The following is a 26,634-nucleotide window of genomic DNA, read 5'->3' as shown; positions in this document are numbered from 1 at the left end:
GTTTAGTGGAATGGTCTAAGAACAAAATCAAACACATAGACATAGGTTTGTATGAAACTTTTGAACAGCATGTGAATGAAAAAGAGTATGTTCAAAATTTGAGTGAACTAAAAAACCAGCCTCCTTCAAAGCATAAGTAAATCAATCATGTAGGTTCTGCAGAATAAAATGTACTGCAGTGAAAGAGGAAGATCAAGGTAATCACATTCCCCATGCTGAAGGCCCCATATATACTAATCCCAGTTATATGTAATTTACAAAAATAGACAAAAATCTCAAAATGGTTCCATGTCCCCCAAATCTGAAACAATTGAAAAATCTTTTTTTTTCTTTTTTTTCTTTTTTTTTTTTTTAAGCTAGAGGTACACAAAATCCAACAAATAAAAAGTCTCTACCTTGGTTGTTTAGACAGCATGATTGAGATCACTGTTACAGCCAGCCCACACACTCCAAAGACAACAACTAAGAACCATGGAAACTCAACTTCTGAAACAACAAAACATGAACATATAAGCAGGAATCTTCATCTCTGTTGCATCTTTAACTTCCAACCTTGTCTTCCACCACCTGAGGATTCCAAAGTGGTAAAAACTGATGAAAATTTTTGTTACTTAAATGTGAAAGTTCTATGTTCAGCAGAAATAAAAATGTGGTTTTGTCCTAGTTGTGGCCAGCACATGGAGGTTCTTGGACACCCCCTCATGTCAGGATCAGGTGCGGACAAAGGGACTCCCTACCTTCCAAGAAGAAGGGTGTGGCGTCTGGTTGAAAAATGTGGTGGCATTGTCTGACATTCCTTGTCTCTGCAGTGAGCATCTCTCACTCAGAGAGTGTGAACCACCCTCTCTTTTTTATACTTTTGCTGGTAATATTGCTGCTTTTACTGTTTGTTTTCTTATCTCATTGCTGTTTCTAGTTAACCACTCGTATCTTGACTCATGATCTTCACTTTTTGTGTTATCCGTTCTCAACTCCTTCCCACTGGAGCAGAAAGGAGAAGAGGGACTGAGTGAGCAGGGTGTGTGGTTTGGGAGAGCCTCAGCCACGACTCTGAATTGGGAAGTATCATTCCTAATCCATGGCAGTTTTTGGTCTCAGCAATTTTCATGCATTTACGAGTCCACTGAGACTCCTTGCTAAACCAGCAAGGTTTAGCCGATTTCACAAGTCTAAACAAGATTCTAATAAAGATAAACGTCTATAGCAAAACCAGCCATGAGGAACATTCTGCCTGCTTGGAACATGGTATCAGTGTCCTGAGGGCATATAATGCCACAGACCATGCTAATACTTGTTCATTCAAGCTGAGAGAACATTACTAACAGTACACAAAATCACAAGCAAACTATTTTTCTCTCACAAAAACCAGGGTATGGTGGTGTCAAAAAACATACCACTTCTCTTTCTAAAGGTTGAACATTAATTGTTTTGTTAACCAACTGAATGAACTGAAAAACAAAGCCCCTTTTATTTATCTTGCAGGTGGCTATGAAGAATTTAGAAATTAATTGAGAAATGCAATTTAGTAGAAATGAAGAACAATACTGATAAATGAAATGTTTTATCTCTTAAATACTAGCAATTCCTTTATTCTTAATATTACATTGCAAATTACAAATATAGAGAATTTTTTTCTAGCTTTAGTCTTAGATTTTTCTCATTTTTTCATAATTTAAAATTTCCTAGAGAAATTTCACTCTCATTTTTTTGGGCCAAGGAACACTGGACAGAAAGCTTTAGAACTCTATATATAATCAAAAATGACCTTTCAGAGAAAAAACAAAATAAAAAATTCAGGTACAAGTTTGAGCCCTGTGTTCCCAGCTCAGATTTTGACAAGATAGGCTTTCAGGCATCAATAAAGTCCTATATGGATATGTCTGTGTTAAATAGGTCTCTATTTGAGTAACTCATTGTCACGTCAGCGAGACCAGCAAATGTCCAGCTCCTTCAAGAAGTAAGAACATTGCATTAGAAGACTTTAAATTATTAATACATGAAAGGCATCTAAAGTTTAATTCTGTGTTCCTGAAAGTGACATACAAAAGAAGGAAAAATAAATTCTCAATCAAATCAACTCACTACTGCTGTGTGAGGTGTGTGGATTAGGATCACCTTGGAGAATCTGAGTTGCAGTGACTGAAAAAAACTGGCCTTAGAATTTTCAAGTATTTTATTCATATGAAAACTGTGACCACCTAATTTTGGATAAGGTTAATAAAAAAATGCCACATGTACAGAACATTAACTGTTCCTATAAATTAGAAATGTGAATTAATAATAGGAAGAACTAAAAGGAGAATCTAGCCAGATTTTTGAAAGATAAGAGTTACAGGTTGTTTTATAAAATACCTTCACTAGTAATCTGGGAAATAATGTGATGAAGCTTATTAAAATTACTTGCTAAAGACCTCATATTTTGAAGACTTGATTTAGTAGCTCAGACTTCTGAAAAAGGCACTATCTCATTCCTTCAATAGAAAAAACGTGATTCTCAATGGCTGATTTTTCTTCTGTCTTTAACAGCACTTGAAAATGAGTACCAGTCATAAGCAAGAAGGAGAAAAATACTCACTGCCCTTGACAGTATATCAGGATGATTAGAAAAGCACAGAATTCTAGAAAAAAACTTAGCAAATAGTATTACAAGAAATCACAATTCTTCTCTTCCCAATTGAAGTGCTCATTTTAGATGATGAAATATGAGAATTAATTCTGGTTTAGACTCTATGAGATGTACAATAGCAGTTACTTCTGATCTTAAAGCTTTTTGTATTTTTGCTCTCTGATGATCTGTGAAACAGTCTTGCTGAGTTTACTTCTTATATATGGAACTTGAACATTCTCAATCTCTCTCAATGATTCTCATGTAGTAGGCTGGAATATTTATGTATTCAACCACATAACATGGTGGTTTCAACCCATCCACCAAAAAGACAAGAATCACAACCACAAAAACGCTTTGCTTATTTACCTTCTGTACAATGATCACATCCAATGCCTATTTGAGAAAATGATACATAGAGGATTTCACTGAACTCCCCAAATTTTTCAGAAGTTCGTTGTCTTGATCGGATTCGTATCTCATAATCTCTTGCTGTCTTCAGAGAATACAGTGGAACCATTGTTGAGAGCCTGGGTTTTAACTGTAAAGACAGAAGGACTGTGATTTATTTGTTTGGGTTGTACTGGAAATTTTACACTGCTGCTTGATTTCTGAAGGCATTTTTACTACTGGGAGTTTTAAGGATACCACAGGAAGAGTTCAGAGAACATTCACACCATTTACTGTTGACTTAGTAGTCATCAGGCATTTCTGAGATTCACGGGACCAAAAACAGAGAATCCAAGCTCTAGTACAGTCAGTAAAGAAAGGCAGCTTCACCCAGTTACATGCCATAAGTAGGTGGTGTGAAAATCGTTCACTGATCTTTCAGGTTGTAAATCCTTTTTACTGTTATAACACATTAATGATTGCAGAATGCCAAAAATGCTGTTAAAATAACATGGGAGTTCTAAAACTACTGCAATCTCCACTACAGATTTAATGGTTATAACCAAACATATTGCATGTTACAAATGTTTTCATTTGGAGAAAAATGTATATGTCCCCAAAATCTTCAGCTATATACAAAATGTGGTAATGGAGACTGAGCGACAGCTGGCATCAGACTGTGGTCTTTGAAACTTCTATATTAGCTGAAACACACTTAGATACTGCTGAACATCAAACTGTTTAGGAAATCACATTTGAGGTCTTAATAGGTGAAATTTCTGCCTTTTTCTATTACCCCTCTGAAATATGCATTTTAATTCCAATAACCCTACAAAAGTATACAAAATAAGGAAAATGTGCTCAAAATAGAAATCCATGTGGCAGATGTTATATTCTACTTATAGTTCAGAATCAAATATGATACCAGAAAAAACCCATCATGACTAGGACTTAAAATATCTGGAAAACAGCAGCTTTTGGGAATTTGAAGCAAGCTTCAACAATGCAGTCCTATGCTGTCTATAGCTGCATAACCCAAACTTGAGACAATATCTTTTGGTAGGTATGATCTCTGGAGTTGTTTAATCCCTGGTGACTCCAGACTCCAATATTCTTACAACCAACCAGTCAGATTTTGGAGAAGACAGACTGCTGTACATCACCAATGTTTTTACATGTGAAGAATATCCATTTGGAAACCACTGGGAAGGATATTTAATATATACCTATTTCATGGTATTAAGCCACAAAGAAACAGTTCACTGAAGTTTTATGGATAAGTTTACATGCATCCCAAATAATGGTGTCACTTGGAAAAAGCCAAGATGAATAAATCAGAGCCATTATGAAAGACTCCTGGATGGAGCAGGATGTATGGAGTGGGGAAAGTTCAGCATGAAGTGAATAGATGATCAAACAATATCTGTCATGGATTAATTCAAGTAAAAGCCATATTAGAGAGACATCATAAAAGGTAACCAATAATTTGTCTCTGTCTCATGGATACCCATTATGTCAGGGTGGATTTTATTAGTTTAGAATGTTTCTCAGAAAATAATTTTGGTTCTCTTATCACTATAACTTACTGTTTTAACACTTAGTAATTAATGTTTAATCTTCTTTCAATTTAGAAATTATTTATTTTCAATTAGTAAATATATTGAAAAAATAATAAAGGCAATGCATGAAAAAGAAATGAATCATTCAAAAAATATAGAAAAACTACAAATAAGTCTCAGTAAGGGGGGACTTAGTACAGTAATAATTGCTATAAATTATTTTTTTATTAGTTATATGTACAAAGTATTATGGTATATTTAAGCAGTCAAGGATTATCCTTTGTTTAAAAAGCTAGTAATAACTAGACACGTATAACTTGACCATGTATAGCCAGACATTTATGTTTTAATGTGTTTCAACACCCATTAGAGAAGGCATTTGTAGCAAGGAATCCAAAGAGTGAAATTGTAGCATTGTTCCAATGCTGTGATTCAGAAATTTGCTCTTGTCCTAGGCCAGACCAGGATTTTCTTCAGAAATTTGTCTTTTATGCTCTCATAGTGTCTCAGTGGATTATGCAATGTTTATATTCCTAAGATGAAAGGCTTATAAAACCTTGCACTATACACAGGTTAAGTCAAACATAATCTATAATACTTTGTCTCTTGAGGCAAGTATCACAATCAGATTTCCTTATCTGTGTTCAAAAAGAACTGATCTTGAAATATTTGCTCTTCTGAGAACTATTCTCAAAGAATTCTGGGATTATTGATGGTACTGGAGCAAGAACAAAGCTTTGTTAGGGTATTTATATGACTGATATCAAAACTCTTATAAAAAAACCATCAAAATGTGCATTTTTAGAGACATAACTGTATTCTTGCTTCTGAACATCTGCAGATTTTCAGCTTCTTAAATATTATTGATTTATTGCCTAAACTTAACATATTTCTTAACATAGGCTTTAAAATAGAGGCTAATATATTAAGTATATATATATATCAATAGGCTAATATATTAAACCAGTATAGATAGAAAAACAGAGAACTATTAGAAAAAATCATTACAGACATTATAGGCCTGTTTGGCTGTAGACTTATTAATAAGGGCTAGGTTAAAGAGAAAATGCCAAGACTGAGAAAGACCAGAAGTGAGGAGAAAGCCAAGGTCTTTCACAGGTGAAGGCAAGCAAACCAGTTTGACTACATTTCAACTGGTAAATCCGGCTATGTTCAAATTGTTTAAATTTTCCTTTTGTAATTAAAGACAAATTTGTAATAGTATTTTTTTTTGCCAGTTAACTCAGTTCATATTAATAAGAAAGCAAGGGAAGGATGCTGCTCTGACATGATGTTCTTACTGCATTGAAGAAGAGCTCTCCAAATGCAAATATGCCGTGACACATTTAGCTTATGCATTCAGTTAAGATGGCTACAATATCTTCCCTGGAACAGAAAAAGCTAACTACATAAGAAATTAAGTGATTTTCAAAAAGTAAACTCAAAAGATTTGTAATATATTCTTTTATATTTTCATAGACTATCCAAAAACTTCCCCTTGATGTCTGGCATGAAATATGTACGTCTTATCTATGTTGCATTATTTTTATTTGCTTATTGTATCAAATTTTAAATTGCAACTGAAAGTTCCTTCCTTCCTTCCTTCCTTCCTTCCTTCCTTCCTTCCTTCCTTCCTTCCTTCCTTCCTTCCTTCCTTCCTTCCTTCCTTCCTTCCTTCCTTCCTTCCTTCCTTCCTTCCTTCCTTCCTTCCTTCCTTCCTTCCTTCCTTCCTTCCTTCCTTCCTTCCTTCCTTCCTTCCTTCCTTCCTTCCTTCCTTCCTTCCTTCCTTCCTTCCTTCCTTCCTTCCTTCCTTCCTTCCTTCCTTCCTCCCTCCCTCCCTCCCTCCCTCCCTCCCTCCCTCCCTCCCTCCCTCCCTCCCTCCCTCCCTCCCTCCCTCCCTAAATTATAAGTATTAAAAGTTTACTCTGAAGAATCTGGATTGACATGGTGATATTTACCAAGCAAAATATTCCTGTTCAGACTACTGAAACATCATGCACTCTTTAAATAGTAGAAGCTTAAGAAAACAATAGATAAATATTTTATCCTTGAAAAAACTTGCATATATTTGACTCTGCCTATACTTACTAATCTAACACAGGTGTTTCTGGGTTTTTCATTATCCTGCCTGTCAACTATCTTGACACATAAAGTTACAGTATTTGCTAGAAAATGTCAGAAACAACGGAGGCACATTATTTAAGAAATAAGGCATTGTCTAATTAGCAATTACAAACATGTTTCTCATAGTGGTACAAGAGTGTTAGGGATAGAACAAGCCTGCACTGCACTATGACTAATGTATAATAAATATTTGTTCCATACCTCCTTCCATTTTGTCTCATTAACTTCTTTGTACTGCAATTCATATTCCAGAGTAATCCATCCCTTCCGAACATCTGCTGTTGGTGGTGGATCCCATCTTACCTGGATATCCCCATGGATTCCAGTCTGACTAGTATTCAGCAGAGTCCAGTTAAGGTGGACAGGGGGATCAGGTAGTACTGTTTAAACAGAGCATTTGGAATAAAACAGCCAGTTTTCAATATGAAATGAAACCATTTTTACCACACACTGTTAAATTATTTCAGGACTTAAAAAGTATATTAACCATGTATTTTCTGATTAAAATAGAAATATTGCAATGTCAATGCTATTGCAAGCTATAACAAGAAGGCACCCTGCCAGCTGGCAGTAGATATGTTCTGCACAAGTCTCACCCAAGCAACTAATAAAAGAGTTTAAAAATGTATTGCCTATTGAAGTATATTTCTGAATAGCAGATTATAAAACACTAGATATAAACAATTATCCATCAAAATTCTAGAGTTCTGCCTAGAAAGAAAAACAATAATTGGAGTAACACAGAAAGACAAATATTTAGTAGCTAATACAGAAGCACACTGAAAAATTTTTGTGTTTGAAAAATGAATCTAAATTTGCTCAGCTGAATAAAAGAGAGCATTGGGTATTCTAACCACCTGTAGGAATAAATTATCTGGATATGCAGTTAATGGTGGTACACTAGTACTCTGAACAAGCAATAACATCTGTAAAGTCCCAGGCAGTCAAAATTCATACTGCCATAAATATAAATTCTAGCTTAGAAATACTAGACATCCTGATCCTTTAGATTACAGTTGATTCAGGAACAAAATAGTGTTTGGCTTCCAGAGCTTTGCAGGATCAATCAAAGTTTTAATGCCAACTTTGCTCTACAAGGAGATGTAGCATCCATTAGAGAGGACTCAAAGTGAAAGCAAAGACAAGCTCATTTGAGCATGCACAAATTTGAGAGACTACTATTTAGAAAATAGTATTCAGAAAAACAAATCACATATTTGCTTTTATCCTTTAGGCTTTCTTCCAATCTAGGTGATATTTTGTGGTGTAGATCACCACAAAATCAAATCCCTTCCTATGTATCATATATTTTAGGTACTAACTTTTCTGAAAGGCAATATTTAAATACAGCCTAAGTAATACAAAAGCATATAGAGGTAAGATACATAATGGAAGCATACCTATTTCATCAACACTGAAACATTTTTTATCATATACTTCATTTTTACTGGCAAGTTGAACACAATATGGTGTCCACACAGAGGTGTAGGATGCATTGAAGTAACAGCTATTTTGTCCTGAAGAGATATAATCAGGGCATTCTTTCCAGTCTTCCTCATTACTAGAATGACAACAAACATGCAATATTTGTGAGAGAGAGATTTATAGACCTTACAAAGTACAAATTGCAGATGTTACAAGACACAGTACTGATAAGGTGTAAAATATATGAAAGGGATAAAAACGAGTCAATATCGACGGTGATTTACAATGTCACCACTATTGAAGAAACCTGCATAACTGAGTTTAGGTACTGATGTACACTTAGTGGCCTGGAAAATAGTTAAACTTTAAGGTGCGTTCTTACCCAAAGCATTTTATGATTCTTTTATTCAATGTTTCTATTTTTTCTGAGATTTCTCAGAGTAACTAAGAAAGCCAATCTTGCTATTAGGCTTAACTCTGCTATGCAAATGTATCATTACCATAATAAAAAAGATCAAAACCCTGTTCATTAGAGGGAACAGAAATGCACATCCTCCTATTCCTGTGAACAAAAGGCCTATTTCCTTAATAGCCATTACTGGTAATGTCTATGTCCTTTTTCAGGCTAATCATTGTAGCAACATGAAATTTAAAAAAGCTTAAAGTGGAGCTGAATCATAATTGAACAGGACTCAATGGAACATTATCCCAGTATCAGATCAGTCTTTTCTCCTGGACCTGTACATTCAGACTTTGATCAATGGGGACTTCATAAAACTTTAATAAAAATTTGAAAGGGCCTGTATCCAACCTCCACATCTGTGCACACATATAAGGAATCTCAGTGTTGCATGTTAGATGGATAAAGAATAAACTGAAGTTGCCTATTAAAAAAAATCATTACTCATGACATATAGTATTCAGTTCTGGATTCTGCAACCTGGACCTAAATTTAGCAAGAACGTGTTCTTAATTACCTGTCAAATAATGCTCATTGCTGCATATTACTCAATAACTACCAATAAATTCTAACATTGGAAAACACATACTTAAAACATGGGTTTATACCCTTAAAAACAGTATGGCTCATATCACAGCAAAAAATTAACAGTATCAACCTAACAAGCATGGCAAAATAAATTATTTTCTCTTTTCCTGTTTCAGCTTTTATTACCTCTTCTTGTACAACAGCTGTAGTATTCTTGGAACAGTGAGGTTATAAAAATTTCCAGCAGTCCAAAAACATGAAAATGTCTCCATTTCAGGTGATCTGCATTTGCTGATTTGTGGCCATTGCAAGAGATCTGTCAGTAAAAAAAAGCAGGGGACAGAAGGATACACATTAACCAAATCCAAACCCCAGACTAACCTGCTGTTAAAATGAAACTCAGCACCTTTAATGAATAATTAAATTTTCTTCCAATCCGTTATGTAAAATGAGGCAAGATTTAAATTCTTACATGCATACATGTCGATGACTATAGAAGCCATCAATCTGAAAGATGTGTCAAGCTCTCTTCTGTACTGTGTAGAAGTGATAGTGTCACAGCCTGACACTCAGCATAGGGATTTGTAACTGAATAGAATAGAAAAGTCTGTTTCAGATGGAAGGGATCTAAAACAATCATCCAGTCCAACTGCCTGACCACTTTAGGGCTAACCAAAGGTTAAAGCCTGTTATTAAGGGCACTGTCCAAATGCCTCTTAAACACTGGCAGACTTGGGGCATTGCCCACTGCTCTAGGACGCCTGTTCCAGAGTCTGACCACTTAAAGAAGATTGTCCTAATGTCCAGTCCAAACCCCTCAGGTGCAGTTTTGAAACATTCCCACCTGTCCTGTCACTAGCCCTCTTACTTTGCTTTCCTCCTCAAGATGCAATCAAGGACATTCCAATGTTCTTAAACTGCAGGGCCCAACACTGCACACAGGGAGGTCACACCAAGGCAGAGCACAGTGGGCTCATTGCCTTTGGACTAGCTGGCTGTCCCAGTTTGCTTAGTTCAGTACAGATACACCTGAATTAGCACTTCACTTGCTTTGAAGAAGGTGTGGTACTGCAGAGCTTACACAGCTCACCACAGAGACTCACCACAGCTTAGCACATACCCAGCTGATGCATTTCTGTCATGACAGAAGCTACCTTGAGCTGTGCTAAGGGTTTGTGTGCTCAATGCTGTGTGGATACAACCTGTTTTGAGGGAGATAAGGGACTTCTGAGCAAGGGCATGTTCTGCCACATGCCACTTCTACATCCATAATTTCTATTCTTTGTCAAAACCGAAACGATGAAAGCTCATAAAATGACTGCTACAGTAAGTCAGCCACATCAACCCTTGTGAGAAGTACAAATGCAAAAGTTGCAGGCATGACTCACTGCTTCCAAAGTCAAGCCTTAACTTTTTCCTGATTTTGAAGGTTATAATTGCCAGTGTTCCCTATTTGGCCTGAAAAGCTTTCAGAGGATGATCAAATGTACATGGAATTGTATACCTGCCTTCACAGACTACCTGGGAATATGCTCATTTATTTCAGAAAATTTTTCCAAAATGCACTTGAGATGTAGATGTTAGTCAGGTATTTATGAGTGGTGAAATGATCCCTGAAAAGGGAATCACATGATGCTACTGGACCCTGCATGCAAAGGTCTTTGCAAAAGTTTTGGAAGTATCAGAATTTCAGACAAGATAAAAAGAGGAAATATGTTAGTGTCAGAGTGGTGAAACCCTGGAATAAATTGCTCAGAGAGGTGGTGGGTGCCCCACCCAGGAAACATCCAAGACTAGCCTGGACAGGGCTCTGAGCATCCTGGTCTAGTTGAAGACATCCTGGGTGATTGCAGGTGGGTTGGACTAGGGGATCTTTACAGGTGCCTTCCAGTGCAAACCATTCTGTGATTCTGTGATAATACTTGATCCAAGATATTTACCTTCAAAGTCAGAAAAATATTAAGATATAGTCATCCACAATCACAAGGCACTTCCTGCTACATAAGAGGATACTGTGGCCTTCATGAATGCTGACTCCTTCATTTGTGGTTCAGACAGACACAGCTACTCCACGCCTGAGCAATCTGTATTTCTTGGGCTCAGTGGTGTAAACTGTGTACTTTATATCACACACCGCCAAGCATCCATATCAGGCACTAATACACGAGTATTATGCATTTCTGTTTTGCTCATCCCATAAAATGGTCTGACTTTACACTTTGGACAATGAACAGGGCATGAGAAATGTCTGTAAATAGATTTCACAAGCTGGTTAGATTAAACTTCTCTGCCCTCCCCTTCCCTCTCATGCCTCCTCAAAACACTGAGAATACATCTTGCCACCCTAAAATAACTGAAGTTTGATTGGAAAGATTTTAAAAAGATGGCTTTTTTCTTAGCCAGCATGTTCTATTTTACTCAACTTTAAATAAGTTTCAGTTTAAAACTGAAATAAATTTTGAAATGAACTGTTGCTGCAAAGGGAAAAAAATGGCACTGTTCTTTTTCCAGAAAATATTGAAACAGAACATTTTTACTACTGTGTCTGATTTTTTTAGTGTAATATTTAGTGTTTGACAGCTTTGGCAAAACTTCAACATGCTTCTGGGATTGACATTGATTTGAGCTTTTACACAGTCTTACATCATTTGTCAAACAATTTCCATGTAGTAGATGTCTTAGTTAGAAACAGCACATGATCACTAAACTACAAATCATTATAACATAAATCCAAACTAAAACAGGATAAAAGATTCAAGAACAGTATTGTATCTATAACTTTTAAAAGTGCGAGTGTTCCAGCTTTCAAATTTGAATTTTCTTATTTAATTGAAAATCAAATTATTATATATAAGGAAAACAAAGGGAAAAAATGTTTCAAAACAGAACAAGAAAAATGAATTAAATTTTCTGCTTTTACTTCAAAGACATGAATAAAATTGCCTCCATTGCATAATACCTATAATCAAGAAGACACGTGTCTCTCCCTTCTTCTATAAACAGATAGTGTGCAAGGAAGTACATGCTATGGTTTTTCCTGTTTCTATCCTCAGCTACATGCAAATATAGTTATTTTTACTGCAACACATTAAGAACTTGAGAAAATGATATACTGGAAAACTCTACTAAATTAGAGTATTTCTGTTGATGTATTCATAGCTGTATTTATAGCTAGAACATATAATATTTAAAGACCATGCAGACCATGTTCTCATCTGAAGGGGTAAATAAAGTCACACTTTTTCACATGAAATGAACTGAATTGAATCAAACTTCACTTAGATATTGAGAGGTCCAGCAGAATCTTAGATATAGGCTCTACCATGTCTTAATAATCAGTTCTCTGGAATTTACCAGCTTTATGAACACTTTCAGATGTACAATCTCTTTTACAAAAAGAGATCATAGCAAAACCAGAATGGCACCAGTTACAATGGAGAGGATTAGAAATGCAGAATGCAGATTAATATTTGGTCTCTTACATCCTAACTTCAGAGGAATGTATCCCCAGGTCTCTCTTTTCCACTTCATCATGATAGGACCATTAATTCTTTCTATCATAGATATTCCTTCAACAGTGCCAATAATTTTTGAACAGGGATTGTTTGGGATTCAGTATTCAGTTTATATGAATACTTATATTTTAATTTTATGACTATTTGAAAGAAATATTATCTTATGATAAACATTTCCAGTTTCTGTGTCAAGTTTCCAGCCACAGATTTGGTGACTGACTGAAGAAAACTTTAGCATATTAACTTGTGTAAGGCTTGGCATTCCTAGGGTAGATCTCATTAATTCCTTGTTTCTCACAAAAGTCAATTATCAGCATTGTGCACCGTGTGTGAGCTCCATCTGAACAAGCTGCCCCAGAATGTGATAACTGTAAGCAATAGCTCAGCTGACTGCATTTAGGCATAAAGACAGCAGGGTACCGAAAGTAAAGGCTGTCAAACCAAGATTTTAAATAGACTAGAAGAGCAAAACAAAGCATGGGTTCACACTTGCTCATTTTCTATCTAATCCAGTAAATTCCAGTCAAACTGTCATTAATAAAACCACTCGCTTTACTCAAGATAATGGCTTGACCAAACATGCCATTTCAACAGGAAAAAACATGGAAAAAAGTGTCAGAAGGCTAATTCTTTTAGAGATTGAATTTACTTTTTAAATTTTCTTTTTCTTTCCCCTTCCCATCCTTCCTTAAAAGCCCTCTAATAAAATATAACTTTAAAAGGAGCTGGAAGTGTGGAAGAGCAAAGAACTGACAAGTATAACTGGGGTGTAGCAAAACAGTTTATCATCATCTTGGACGAAGTCCTGCTCCCACCAGACCTCTAGTACTTCTACAGGGACAAGAGTGGAGGAGTACACAAATTGTACAGAAATATTCCACTTTTTAGTGTAGGACTTTGGTAGGTGACATGATAATAAGCATATTAATAATAAGCATAAAAACCAAGCTAACTAAACACAAAATGATAAAAGGGGCTGCACTTTTGCTGAACAAAATGAGGTGTTTATAGTTGTGAATTTTAGAAGCTTCAAGCAGAATTATCCATTATCAGAACTTCCTGTACCAGTCAAACCCACAGCAAAGTTAAATTCACAGAAGAATAACATGTCCCAATATGCAAATCACTGATAAATGAAATCTTATGCAACAGCATATCTCTTCATATAATCCATTCCCAAAGCACATACAATGTGTCACTGCTAGAGTGCAATAGAGAAAGGTGGCAATACAAAGAAGGGAATTCATTACAGTTAACACTAAAAACAGCTGTGAAGAGCTGGTGTGCAATTTCCTGTAGCTCAAATTTATACATTGGCAGTAAATGCTCTGTCAATTAGGTCCTGCTCCTGAATCCACCAGGCTCATCAAAGGTTGGGTCATTTAATAAGAGGCAGTTGATTTCTGTGCTATAACAGGAAATTCTAATTTGTTTAAATTAGGCAGAAAAATGAACCACATTTGGTGTCAGTGGATGATATGTTGAATAGGTGCAATCTAGTACTAATAAATTGTCAGACATCCTATACAGAGAGCGGAAGATGCAGTACAGGGAGACAACAACCAGGTCACCTCCTCATCAGGCTGCTTGCTAATCTGACCCAGTTTTTGCCCTAAGTAAAAGGGACCTATAAAGGACCCACCAGTTCTGGAACAATTTTTTGTAGAAAAGAATAAAATGTATTTAATGTCATTAATAAATCAGATCCTTTTGTACAAAATACTTGAGAGAACAAAGCAAAGCTTAATAACTCTGATATGCTGCATCACAGTGAAAACAGAATGGAAATGCTCTGTAAGGGAATATTATGCTCATGGAGTAAGTCTAAATATTTTAATAGTTCATGATAAATTCAGGTGTTTTTCTTAGAAGAATGAAAGTGGGATGTTTACCTCTGCTTTGAACATTAATTTGGTGACTGCTACCTCAAAATACATTATGCAGACATCCCTGCAAAACAGATAACTATTCTGGCTGTTTTTTCAGAAAAAAAACCTTTTTCCATCTTTAGTCAAGTAGTCTGATGTAGTTAAAAGCACAAAAGACAGGAGAAACTGAGCTTATTCTATAGCATAGAAGTCCAACAGCTGTGCTGGTTTCCCACACTTTCTATGCTATTAGGAATCCACAGAACAGAAATGAATGTGGCTCACACACATGTAAGGGTAGTACACACAAACAAAGTAAATAAAGCTCAGGATTGAGGGAAAAAACAATCACACAGCATTACTCAGTACCATTTCCCATGAGAGTACAGGGAGGAGAGTGGATGTGCACACGTGCCACGTTCCATGGTACTTGGTATTTGTTTTCAAATCATGCCCTCCCTCGTGTAGTGGTGGAATCAAGTGATTTCTGTTGCAGGTAATTGCTGTCTACTGGCCTGCCTTAATATACAAGAAATAAAGAGAAGGAAAGCCAAAGGTCATGGTAATTGTAAATGAAAGGCAGTTAATGTAACAAACCAATTTTCAATTCTCTCTTAATTGCTTACATAGTTGTAACTTAAATTGAAATTACCTTTTCAAGAAATTATGTAAAAAAAAAAAAAGTGGAATGCTTTTATCTGTTACAGCCATTGCTGTAGATGTTCAGTATTGACTAGCATTATGTGGTAGGGCATGTGAGGAAATATGGAAGCACAAATGAGGTCCTGTGGTCAAACAGAATGTGCAATCAGCATACACCACAAAAGGTCTTCCATGCCATTCTCAGTGCAAACAAATTTTGCAGTACTGATAAAAATTTTCAATATCCTTCTTCCTCCTGCATATGTACTAGCAATTCCTGGTCTGAAGCCCACTTCAAAGTTAACAGCTGTCTGAAACCAAATGCATTGCTCCTCACCATGCAGCAATGAGGGGTTATCCTTGCTGAGATGTGCGCGCTCCAAAACCATCAGAGATTGGTGCTCAGAACCAGCACCAGAAAGAGAAGCTTTCCAGAAAGAGAAGCTAAAGTTCAACTTGGCCTTCCCAAGCCCTAAGACCATCCCAAACTCTAAGAAGAGAGTACTCAAGAGGATATGGGGAGTAAGACTGTCAGGTTTAAGAACTGCAACTTGACACACCAATGAAAAGTCACTCTAGGGCACATCTTAATGCTCCTGCCTAAATGTTGCAACTTACTTCCCTTGTTTTAACATTAGTTCCCTTCCTATAAACAAGACACTGTGCAGGTGGGGCACTTTGACTGCACTGCAGTGGCTACTGGCATTGGGTAAGGGTAGCCAGGTCTTGATCTGACCAGGGATTAAGGAGGGACCAAGCCCTGAGCCCCAGAGCCTGGTGGAGGTGGCTGGGGCATGGAGCCCAGGGTGGGCAGGGTACTGTGGGGCACACCCTGCAAAACCTGGCAGCAGCAAATATCTGTGCAGTGGTGTTAGGAAAGCAAACAGCACAAGTGCCAGCCTGAGAACAATACAGAGAGTGTTTTAACAAAGGAAAAGCTACAGCACAGCTAACTTGAAGTGGAGTAGACAAATGGAGCCAAAAGAGGGAGAAAAAGAAAAAGCAGGTGAAAAGAAGAATGAGAAAATGACATGTTTGGAAAGAAAAGCACAAGAAAGCATAAGTGATTATGACAGGAAGGCAAGTAAGGGCAGCAAAAGACTTGAGGTAAGGCAGAACAAGCATAACATTGAAAAACTACAAATGAAACGCGTGAGCTGATGTTAGCCTGCAGTCACTGTTACTCAGTTCAAACAGTGAAGACAACAACTTCTGGGTCTGGCACATGCATAACCTGATAATGTAGAGCAGAAACTGCATGTACCTGGGATCACCCAAGAGAGATAACAGGTAACAGACTGGAAAAGAAAGCAGGTTGCAAGTGCAGTGTGAAAAGTCAAGCAAGCACTGACAAAAGAGTCAAGCAAGCACTGACACAGCAAACCTGTTTAAGGACAACTGCAGAATAATGACAGCACAGAAATACTGAGGTCTTCCTCAAAAATCCAAGTGTCAAACAGCAGGTCTAATACAATCAGTGCTCCATGAAAGCAGGGCTGTGAGTTTGCCAGGTTTCATTCACAGCCAAGGTGCAGCCGTGCACTAACAGTGGTTATATCCCAAACTCCATGGGTAAGATGACAATGACACTATGTCCCAAACATAACCATCAAAACAGTGCTGGTTATGCAGACATGTGTCTTGATATTTTTTGTTGTTTATTTCCCGTCCACACCCTCGTTACATTTGAATGAAGTAACTCACAGAAATACGACCCCCAATCTGGCCGTGTTCTTGGCATTCAGTCCTTTAAATTCACACTGCTTTTGAGAGATCAGATTAATCTCTGAATTCTTGTACTTTCTACTGTTAAAATTTCAAGTTATTTCTGACTTCTGCAGATTTAAACCATTCTTCAAAACTACAGCTGTCTGGTATATTTGCAGTATCTCTTTCATACATGACAGAAAAATCCTACCTTGTACTTTAAAGAGACCTTTAAACCATCTCCATTTGAAGCAGCAAAATTTGGGTTTTATTCAAGTGAAGCAAAAATTCCACAAAACAACTATCTGATTATCTTTGAAGGGCATTCCAAAAAGGCAGCAACAATTTGTTCCTTAGTCCAGAGGAAAGTTCCCTGTCACAGTCACCATATAGCAATTAAAAAACTACGGAAATAAAGACAATATGGAGGCTGTTACTAGGAGGGTCATTTGTTACCTTCACCTGGAGTGAAACTCCATAGGATTTTACTGAGCCATTCCCTGAGAAGTGCTACTACAAAAAACATCCTAGGCAAGCAGGGCCACAGGCACTCAACAGAAGCTGAGTCCTCAAAGCAGTCCAAGGATTCCTGTGGCAATGATGATTGAAAACTTTTTTGAAGACTGCAAATCTAGTGATTCTTCCCAATTCTTCATCATGACACCCACCCAACTTCATCTTTAGACAGACTGTGAAGTATACAGGGACATATATGGTATGTTCACTCTTTTTGCATGTTTAGACCATAACACTTTCTTTTGGATCCCAAAGAAAACTGAATTGAGTATTTTAGAATATTCTGTTGTGCCATATTTCCCCTGTGCTTTTTGAAGTGTCTGTTTTATTACTGTGGCCAGGATGTTTATTCATTCCATAATTCAGACTTTTATTATTGCAGTGAATTGTGAACTATAAGTTTCCAACTTCAAAGTGAAATTTAAAAATTAAACCCAAGAAGAATAAAATAATTGTTTTCTCCTCCTTTTACCTTCAAACCTAACAAGAACATGAGTCTTTGCAGTTTTGCAGTGCTTTTGTAAGAATGCTCTTTTTAGTAGGTTTTAAAAGGAAAATCACTGTAACAATAGTTCTGTCTCCTCTTAAGCAAAGTTCTAGTAGTCCTACTACAATTGTCCTTTTAATAGTATTTATAAAGCAACAATCTCCACTTCCTAATGGTCAGAAATGAAGCCAATATTGTGGTAGATCATTTAAAAGTCCTGCTAATTTACAAAAAAAGTTCTATTTGAAAAAAACTCAACTAAGAAATTGGAGTACCAAGCAGTTCTCACAGCCATGACTTGACATATGTGCTTTGGGTCCCAGCTGGATTCCTGCACATGAAAGGAAATATATGTGACACAGCTGTAAATTACAAACAGTGGGTATCTGAAGTTCTTCCCAAAATGGGAAAGTTGCTGAGCTGGATGCATCTTGACTTCATCTGAAATTCAGGATGATGTAAATACCAAACAAGAGAAGAGCTCATGTCAATGATGTTAGACTGATGGAATTAACTCAACAGTGGAAAAACACACCCCCCACCCCCAGAAGTACTGGCAATTCAGCACTAGGATGAACAAAACACCAGAGAACATACAAACAGGGGACACTTATGACTCAGAAGTGAGTTGGGCTTAAGGGAACAACACATATTTTCCTTCAGCTTTCATTTCTGTCATCTGGCTGCAGACCTAAAAGATCTTTTGATCATCTCTATGGCACTGGGTGGCCAGAAGTAAGCCTCCAGATTAATCCTTATTTTACTACTGCAGAAGAGATTTGGACAAAACAGACATATTCAAAATCACAGTGGACAGATTTATATAGGATTTTTTTTTTTTTTACAGACTGCCAAAAATGATTTATTTACATTATGTATCCTCTGCTGAACTTTACTTTCTCTGGCACCTGTTTTGTCTTTCTAAGAATCCAGTGCTGTCAGCCCTGAGCTTCAGAGCTTACATAGGGAAGGCTTTACTTTAAGTACTTTACAGTACTTGAAATAAAGGCTCCTGAGATATTCTTGAAGTTTCATGGCTATTAAAGAATAAGACTTTCCCATCTGGCTTGTTTTCCATCTTCCTCCAATGACATTTCATAAACTAATATTTTCAAATGACTACAGGAGGTGTTTAGAGGGAAGATGTAATTTTTAAAATTTGAAAACACAGACATTTCCTGACAGGAAAGAAACCAAGCCCAAACAGTCAAGTTAACTAAAGACCAACCTAGGTCTCTTGAATTTCTATAGTCTTTAGCATGCCTAAGAAGACTTCATTTCTGATAAAAGCATAGACTTTTAACAATACTATGCCAAGGAGTGGTTCATTCCCCTGAGTGCCACTCAAGCCACTCATGTTATGCTTTAAGATTAACAAAAGATTAATAGGCACTATCAATAAGGGAAGATCTAATGAGCCTTTAAAACAAGCAAAGAAATAGAGATCAGTCAGGAACAGTCTTACATACCATTTATAGTAACACACTTCCTTTTCCTCTAGGAGCTCTCCAGTATGCAGTTAAAGTCAGGAGGTAATGAACATTTTACACACAATACATTAAGAGTTTTGCAACTGCCCTCATTCAAGTTATCATAAAACAATTACACACCATCTCCCCAAAATTACTGCTTTTTGTAGGGGAGAAACAGGAGCAGCAGAGAGGTTTGCTTTGGGAGCCTCAACTGAGTTCAGATAGATGGAAGGAAGAACAGTTGCTAAATCCAAAATGGTTACTCAGAAAATCCTGCCATCAACAACTCGCTTCAATGTGTCACACACACATTAAACGCACACTAAGTGGCAGTCAGTTAGAAAGCTCCATTTGCAGCAAGTTTTCTAGATGCAGGTGGTTTGTCACTGTGCTATTCATTGTGCTATTCATATGTGCTATTCATTGACACTAGGTATTACAACGAGATACACCTTGCCTGCTCTAAAGACCCTGTAATTTTGGAAACTCTGAAGGCAGGTACTGCAGAACTTGTTTCCTACAGTAACCATGCATCACCTCCCTTCCTGCCCAACTTTCATGCTCTCTTGAGTTTTCTTTCAGTATCCTCTACTACTTTGTAAACATCAGCAAACACACCAGTAAAGCCAGAAGTTGTGATTTTGCTCCAGTGCCTTAGAGTAAGAGCAAATTGATCTTAAAACAAGTCACAGAGTACTTGTGTGCACTTAGCCAGATTTTCCTGACTAGAGTCTCAGAACTGTGATGATTCCATGTACCCCTGCACAGTACAAGTTTGCTACTCAGACAGGTATAAACAATAATGTTATAATCACACCATCTCCTCATCAAAAACTGCAAGGTGTAATTATATAAAATGACCAAAAATACATTTTTGGCACACAGAGGAACATCAGATTAAGTGATTAATTCACTCCCTCTGCAGCTGAACAGAAAAACATGAGTTCAAAAGCGTTACACTCGTCTTTAAAACAATGAATACAAAAAAACTGTGAGGATGAGTTGTGTGAGACCTTCCCTGAGTGATGATATGAAGTTTTACTTCAGAAGATTGTTCTGGGTCAGTGAAAAACTCCTCTCTGTTTAGTGCTGGTTGTACTACTGTATGAATCAACATCAGCAGGTAAAATGGAGTTACACAAGTCTAAGAGAAAAATACAAAATCCAGTTTAGTTTTGGTGCTCTTTAATTTCCTACTACAATTAATGTTGGTAGCCTTGTTTCACATCCCATGTGGTTTACCACTTTTGCTCAGAATATTTAAATTTTTTCTAAGAAATTGCCTCAGAACATGTCCTTAAGGAAGTTGTATAGAGGTTACCATGTTACTGCTCAGTCACAGGTCTTTTGCACTAGTCCTGGCAGGCCCAAATACAATGAACCACAAAGAAGAACATTATGACTTCTTTTTCCACAGGAAGACATTGACAGCAAGATTTTCCAAATTTTTGAAGTGTAGAATATTAGTAATCATCAATAAGCATATATTTGTTCTTAGTGGACCATTTCCAAAGGATCTTTGAATTTCCCTGAGATTTCTGAGATCCAGATCTTCAGCATCATACTAAGAGTGGATCTTCCTACAGTAGAAACTGTCAGATCCCAATGCCTCTGGACAAATATCAACTGTACATTTTTTTAATTGTTCAAAGAAGTCTGAGACACTCTCAACAGTAATATAAGGAAATTGTAGGTGAGATTTTTCTGTTTGTGATATTATTTTACCAATTAAATATGCTGTTGTACAGGTCTTCTAAATTTGATATGTTATAGATTGTATTTTACTAAGTTTTTCAATTTAAGAAATGTTGATGGGTATACTGATATAGTTTAAGGAAACAGAGACTAAATGATAGTACTAGAATCAGAAAACATCAAGCCAAAAAGTAAACACAAAAACCCATTTTAAAGCAGAAAATGTGCAATGTTGATATGTGAAGGAAAACTAAAGGAAAACTAACCAGCTTTGGTTCATTTTCAGTAGTGTACTTACATAAAACAAAATCTGTTGAGCTAAAAGGCGAACTGTATGTTTGATTAGATTTCAATGGTAAAGCAGAATCTGAAGAGGGGGAAATGAATGTTTATGACTAACTGATGACTAAATTATATCCCAAAGTTGAATAAATTTCTTGAATGCAATTCAAATTGGGATCAGAAAATCTTTGTAATTATTCCCATATTTTTGCTGTACAGATAGCTGCTTCTGTTATAGCAACAAGAGTGACCTTGTGTAATGTTACCCTTTACTTAGATACAATTCTTGATTATAGAGCAATTCATACTGTCTCAGTTTATTTAAATAATTGCTAAGTCTTGATGGTCCTGCAGATCCAGTGCAATTTTGAAAAGGTGAGATGGATTATACATTATGGTATGTGTTCCAACAGAATTTGTCAGGAGACAGTTGTAGAATCCTTACCTTGAGACTTACACTGCTGAACTCCTCATACAACATTTAAATATTTCTGTACTTTCAGTTACTGCAGATTTTATTATGCTGAGCTAAAAGCAGCCCACAAAAAAATAGATAAAGAAAGACAGAAGGAAAAAAAGGAAGAAAAGCGTGCAGAAAGAAGACAAGAACCCAAGTACTGAATAAATCCTATGACACCTACCTTGAAGCAGCTTCATAAATATATGTTGTAGAAGGAAGCTTAAATAGAAGCTGAAAGTGAACCTAAATTTTGCAATTCTTTCCATTTCAAAGAGCTGTTTGCTTTTGCCTGATGAGATGCTGGAGCTGCTCATGCCCACACAAAAATGTTGGGGCACAGGCAGGGAACTGCCCTGTCCCCACACACTGAACGGGCACTGAGCACCCCAGCACAGCTCTGGGAGGGGTCACGGCCATCCTGCACCACACAGAGCAGCCAAGCAGTATGAGGGGACATGACCAAGCCAGTGGGGATGGCTAACTGGTGTCCAGCTGATCTCAAGGGTAGGAGTTCCAAAGCCATTTCCACATCTGCACAGTGAGAGACAGCCTCATACAAATTTGACTGTGAGGGAAGAGAGCACTCCCTCCTGCCTTATTTGGTGGGAAAAACACCTGTCTGAGTGCTGCTTGAGGGTTTGTAGGAGGGACCAGAAGCCACAGCAGGAGATTGACTAAATACTTCTACACATGGGGATAAGAAGATATGGTATCAGTGATGTACACCTGTCTGAGAACAAAAAAGCCAATGCACAAATGCTGCTATTCAACTGAAATAAGTGACACCAATTAGTCGGCATTACAGCCATAGGTGTATATTTATTCTGATTTTCCACAAAGTCAGAAGGGACTGCACAAATTGGCATCTGCCTTAAGAACCAGCCTGGACTCATTCACAAGCTCTGAGTAACTGACAAAAACCCCCTAATTTTAAACAAACACTCCTTCTTTCAAAGTATTTCATATTTGCTATTCTGAGTAGCTACAAAATTAATTTTTAATGAAAATATAAAAAGAAAGAGCAAAATATTTCTGTGGAAAGTTGACATTCAAGAAACTCAACAGAAAGGCAGAAGTTACAGCAAAATGTTAGATCTGAAAAAGCTCAAAACAGAGGAAAAGGATTAAATGGCAAAAGTAAACATACAGTCTGTTTAAAATGTTGTAACATTCTAGACCTACTTGCATTTACATGTCTAAGAAGTAAACTCATCAATAAAAGCCCATAATGTTTGCTCCCTGTCATTGATTTTGAGGCCAGAATGATCCTGAAGAGTTGGAGAGGTTTACATCAACCATCATAGCTGAACTTTGCAAACTGTAAAAAACATGGATTTGTTTTCTAAAACACTACAGTAAAGACTCTACCAAAAGAATGACACTATTTCCATTAAAAAGCCCTTCCTTGGCAGATGTTCATTAGTGTTTAATGCTGGTCACAGCTGGATTAAACTCAGGAAAGCTGAGCTCAGCGCTTCAAGCTTGGAAGCTTATTTGCGTCTCTACAGACAAATTCTGTTTCAGCTTGCAATCCAGCTGAGTACAGCCAGGCAAGTGTTACACGTTTTCCCATGGCCTTCAAAGCTGAATTGGAAATCTCTGAGCAGGGGCTCCCCTCTGACTTTCACCACCTTCCTTTCACAGCTAGGCTAAAAGTAATGTTAAAACAGGGAATGCAGTTAGGCTTTGGAAAAAATAATTATGCCTAGAGAGGCTATCTTGATTGCTTCCACCAACTTTGCACTGCACTACATATAAAGATAGTCCCCAGAGGGAATATGCAAAAGGTGACATTCAAAACTCAAGTCAGCATCAAAATTTGCAAAGTTCTGAGTTTATGGTGAACTTTGGTGTTTCTGTCACCTTGTTTATTTCAGTGACCAAGAAAAAATTATACTGAATGACATCAGCCATCACATTCTGATGGTTACCCCAGAAGTAAAGTGCAAATAATTTCTGCTATGTCTGCACAAGATAGAGTATTAGTATAGTATACAGTATATTATGATTAGCTCCTGCATGTAGGTCTAGCATAGAGATAGGCCTAAGAAAATAAAAATACATGAAAGTATACTACTACTACTACTACTACTAACTGTTTTAATTTCAAAATAGGAAAAAATGTTGGTAACTTAGGAAATGTGAAGACCATGTTTTCTTCAGATGCTCTCAGCTGTTGCTTTTGAAAAGGTAAGAAAAAATATGGATCACATCAGACAGTGTCCAGGCAATGACAGAGATCTCTTTAACAAATTAATCTCTCACAAAACAATAGGAAGTGGAAATACATTACAGCTTAGTTTTAAAAAATTAAAAGACATCCAAGCAGTTATATCCAGTAATGGTCCTCTATGTATTCGTATTAGGCTCACCCTTCTTCCATGAGATAGAAGAGTAATACAATAAACAAGAGGGCTTGTCATGGAGACAGAGGCCTCACTGGTGACACAGAAAATTCCATCTGTATTTTACAATGTGTATCTCTGTTCCTTTTCTCACCAGTCAGCCAAGAGACTTAACTGCTTCAGGACTCAAAGAAAAAGAGACGTGCAGACATGATCTACATACACTTTGTCCTGGTGAAAGCGTGCAGATGTTACAGCAGAAAAAAAATGGCAACTGCTCTGAGAAGAGAGGACAACTGAAACGTGACAGATTATATTCCCCACAACAGCACCATGTTCTCTCTGCTTCACCACATGCAGTCAGGATCAGCTCCACAAGGAATTCTGGAGTACATACTGCTGCTCTTGGGCAATGAAAACACAAAATTAACAGTGAAGTCACAATTCACAGCTCAAAGGCCCTTCTTCACACTTACAGGACCAACAAAGTATTTTGATACAACCATTTGACACAGTTTTGCCATTATTGTCAGACTCCCAGGAACCTCACTTATGTTGACTTTGATCAGTATGACAGCAACTGAAGATAGGTGGGACTTTGCATGCGTACATCACACCTCCCTGCCCCCAAGCCCATCCTCCCTGTCCCTCCCACCCTTTTTTCCTTTTCCCTGATGTTCAATGTGGTTCTTCCTAACATGGGAACACCAGGTGGGTATTGGAGGAGGAACTGTCTGTATGACTGCACAATCAATGCATCCCAGTGATGGGACAGCTGACATGTTTGCATTTACTTTGGAGCACATCAGCCAGTAAAAGTGTATGGAATGCTGCTGGAGACTGGGACAACCTGGCAAACTTGCTTCCCAAGGTTGTAGGCAGCTTCTGGGTGGAGGCCTCCTCCCTGCCAGGGATGTCTGCAGGGTCCATCCAGCCCGAAGATGGAACACTCTCTTTTGGACATCTGAGTAAAAGTGAGTAAGATTCAACCAAATATGGAGAAAAGATCCTAGAGCATATCCAGAGGCACTTTGTTGCTTTGTAGTTGTGGAGTCTGCAAGGCCAAAGACTGTAAACCTGTATATTTCTAGCTGAACCTGCTTATATAATGACTCTTTAGATACTATAATTTATTGCAAGAGATTATAAAGTTGTTATTTAGATACTGCACTGACAATATTTAGATACTGTATTAGCCATAAATCCAATAATAAATATCCTCACAACCCTGTGTCCTACTTCTCATGTGTAGCCAAGAACACTTCCCTCTACAACTCTGCTACATGCAGTTTGGTCCCTTTGTTGCCCAGGAAGTATCCAATGCTATCAGGGATTTCCTTCAAGATCTCAAGATTCATATAAGAAACCTAAACAGTAAACAAATCACTTCCTAAACCAATGTGTTTGCCTTAAGCAGGAGACACAGGATATTTAACAGGTACAAGTTGGATAATCTCTCTGTGGGTTTCCTGCTACTATCAAAGCAAGAGAGCACAGGGAATCTTTCCATGATGCAATCAGTTGTTCCTGATCTCTACAAACAAGCCTGGCATCCCTTCTTTAACATCTGTAGCACGGTGATGTCAAAACAGCCCCACTGAACACTTCCCAGGGTGTTATGGATGCATGCCACTACTGTTGCCCTAAAGCTTTCCTTGTTCTGTGTGGGCTCTACCACTTTCCGCTCCCTGGGCTTCTTGGCATGCTTTCTGGGTGCAAAGACATGGAATCTTACCTTCTGACTTCAAAGGGCTTAATTCATGCCCTGAAGAAAGGAGCTGAGGTGCTTTGATCTGCCATATGAAGATATTGATCTGCCACCGGGAGATACTGATCTCTCCTCCCGGCCTGCAGTTCCTTGCCAGCTCCTCCAGCAGGCACAGCTGGCTGTGCTACAGGAAGAAGGAGGCTCCAAGGCCACTTGCTCTCCCCTGGCCCAACAGCCGTATGACCAGGTGGTATAATGGGCTAGGCAAGGGAAAAGCTGACTGCTGCCACGGGGGTGCTGGTGGGGTGGGCTGGGGGCATGGTGGGGAAAAGAGTATTTTCCAGCCAAATCAGTTTATCAAGCCAGCTTCCATGTGACTGCAAAAAAAAGCTTTTGCCAGGCATGTGGGAGGCAGCCATGGTTTGGAAACAAGTGACCAGGCACAGATGAGCCTAATTTTTTCCCTGGTAGTGAAAGGATTTATTTTGGGGAATAAAGAAAACAAGAAACCACCCTTGCTCCTCATGAGGTGCCTTAAGGCGGAGTGCCAATGATTTTGCACAGCTTAAAAATTATTCAGGGGTACATTGGGTGGAGTAAAAGGCACCAGCAGAAGTACATTTGGTCCCTTGTCTTGGCCTGTGGTGTGGCTGCAGCAGCAGGAATGAGCATGAAAGACAAAAGAAATCAGATTGTACTGTTTTCACATGCCACACATAAACTTAACGAGAACAATTTCTACTGATTAAATGAACTTGAAATTTGGAAGAACATTTCTGTGTTGACTGTATAACCAGCTCCAACTTAGGCTCCAAAAAATCGGAGAACCATGTATATTAACAACAA

The 26,634-nt window shown here is 37.6% G+C and overlaps 1 protein-coding gene across 3 annotated transcripts in view; it reads right to left on the bottom strand.

The window, feature by feature from the left end:
• Positions 1-26,634, bottom strand: part of GHR (growth hormone receptor) — a 118,228-nt gene that overhangs the window by 5,473 nt on the left and 86,121 nt on the right. For all 3 annotated transcript variants that reach the window (XM_064403181.1, XM_064403183.1, XM_064403182.1), the window contains exons 4-8: positions 9,278-9,407; positions 8,079-8,239; positions 6,880-7,058; positions 2,975-3,146; positions 396-486 (exon numbers count right to left, since the gene is read on the bottom strand). In XM_064403181.1, the coding sequence (XP_064259251.1) occupies positions 396-486; positions 2,975-3,146; positions 6,880-7,058; positions 8,079-8,239; positions 9,278-9,407 (733 nt within the window). The remainder of the gene's footprint in view (positions 1-395; positions 487-2,974; positions 3,147-6,879; positions 7,059-8,078; positions 8,240-9,277; positions 9,408-26,634) is intronic.

Source organism: Passer domesticus, chromosome Z (assembly GCF_036417665.1).
Source record: "Passer domesticus isolate bPasDom1 chromosome Z, bPasDom1.hap1, whole genome shotgun sequence".
In the NCBI taxonomy this organism is placed as follows: Eukaryota; Metazoa; Chordata; class Aves; order Passeriformes; family Passeridae; genus Passer; species Passer domesticus.
The sequence above is the reverse complement of the archived record's forward strand: the minus strand, read 5'-3'. Positions and strand labels throughout refer to the sequence as shown.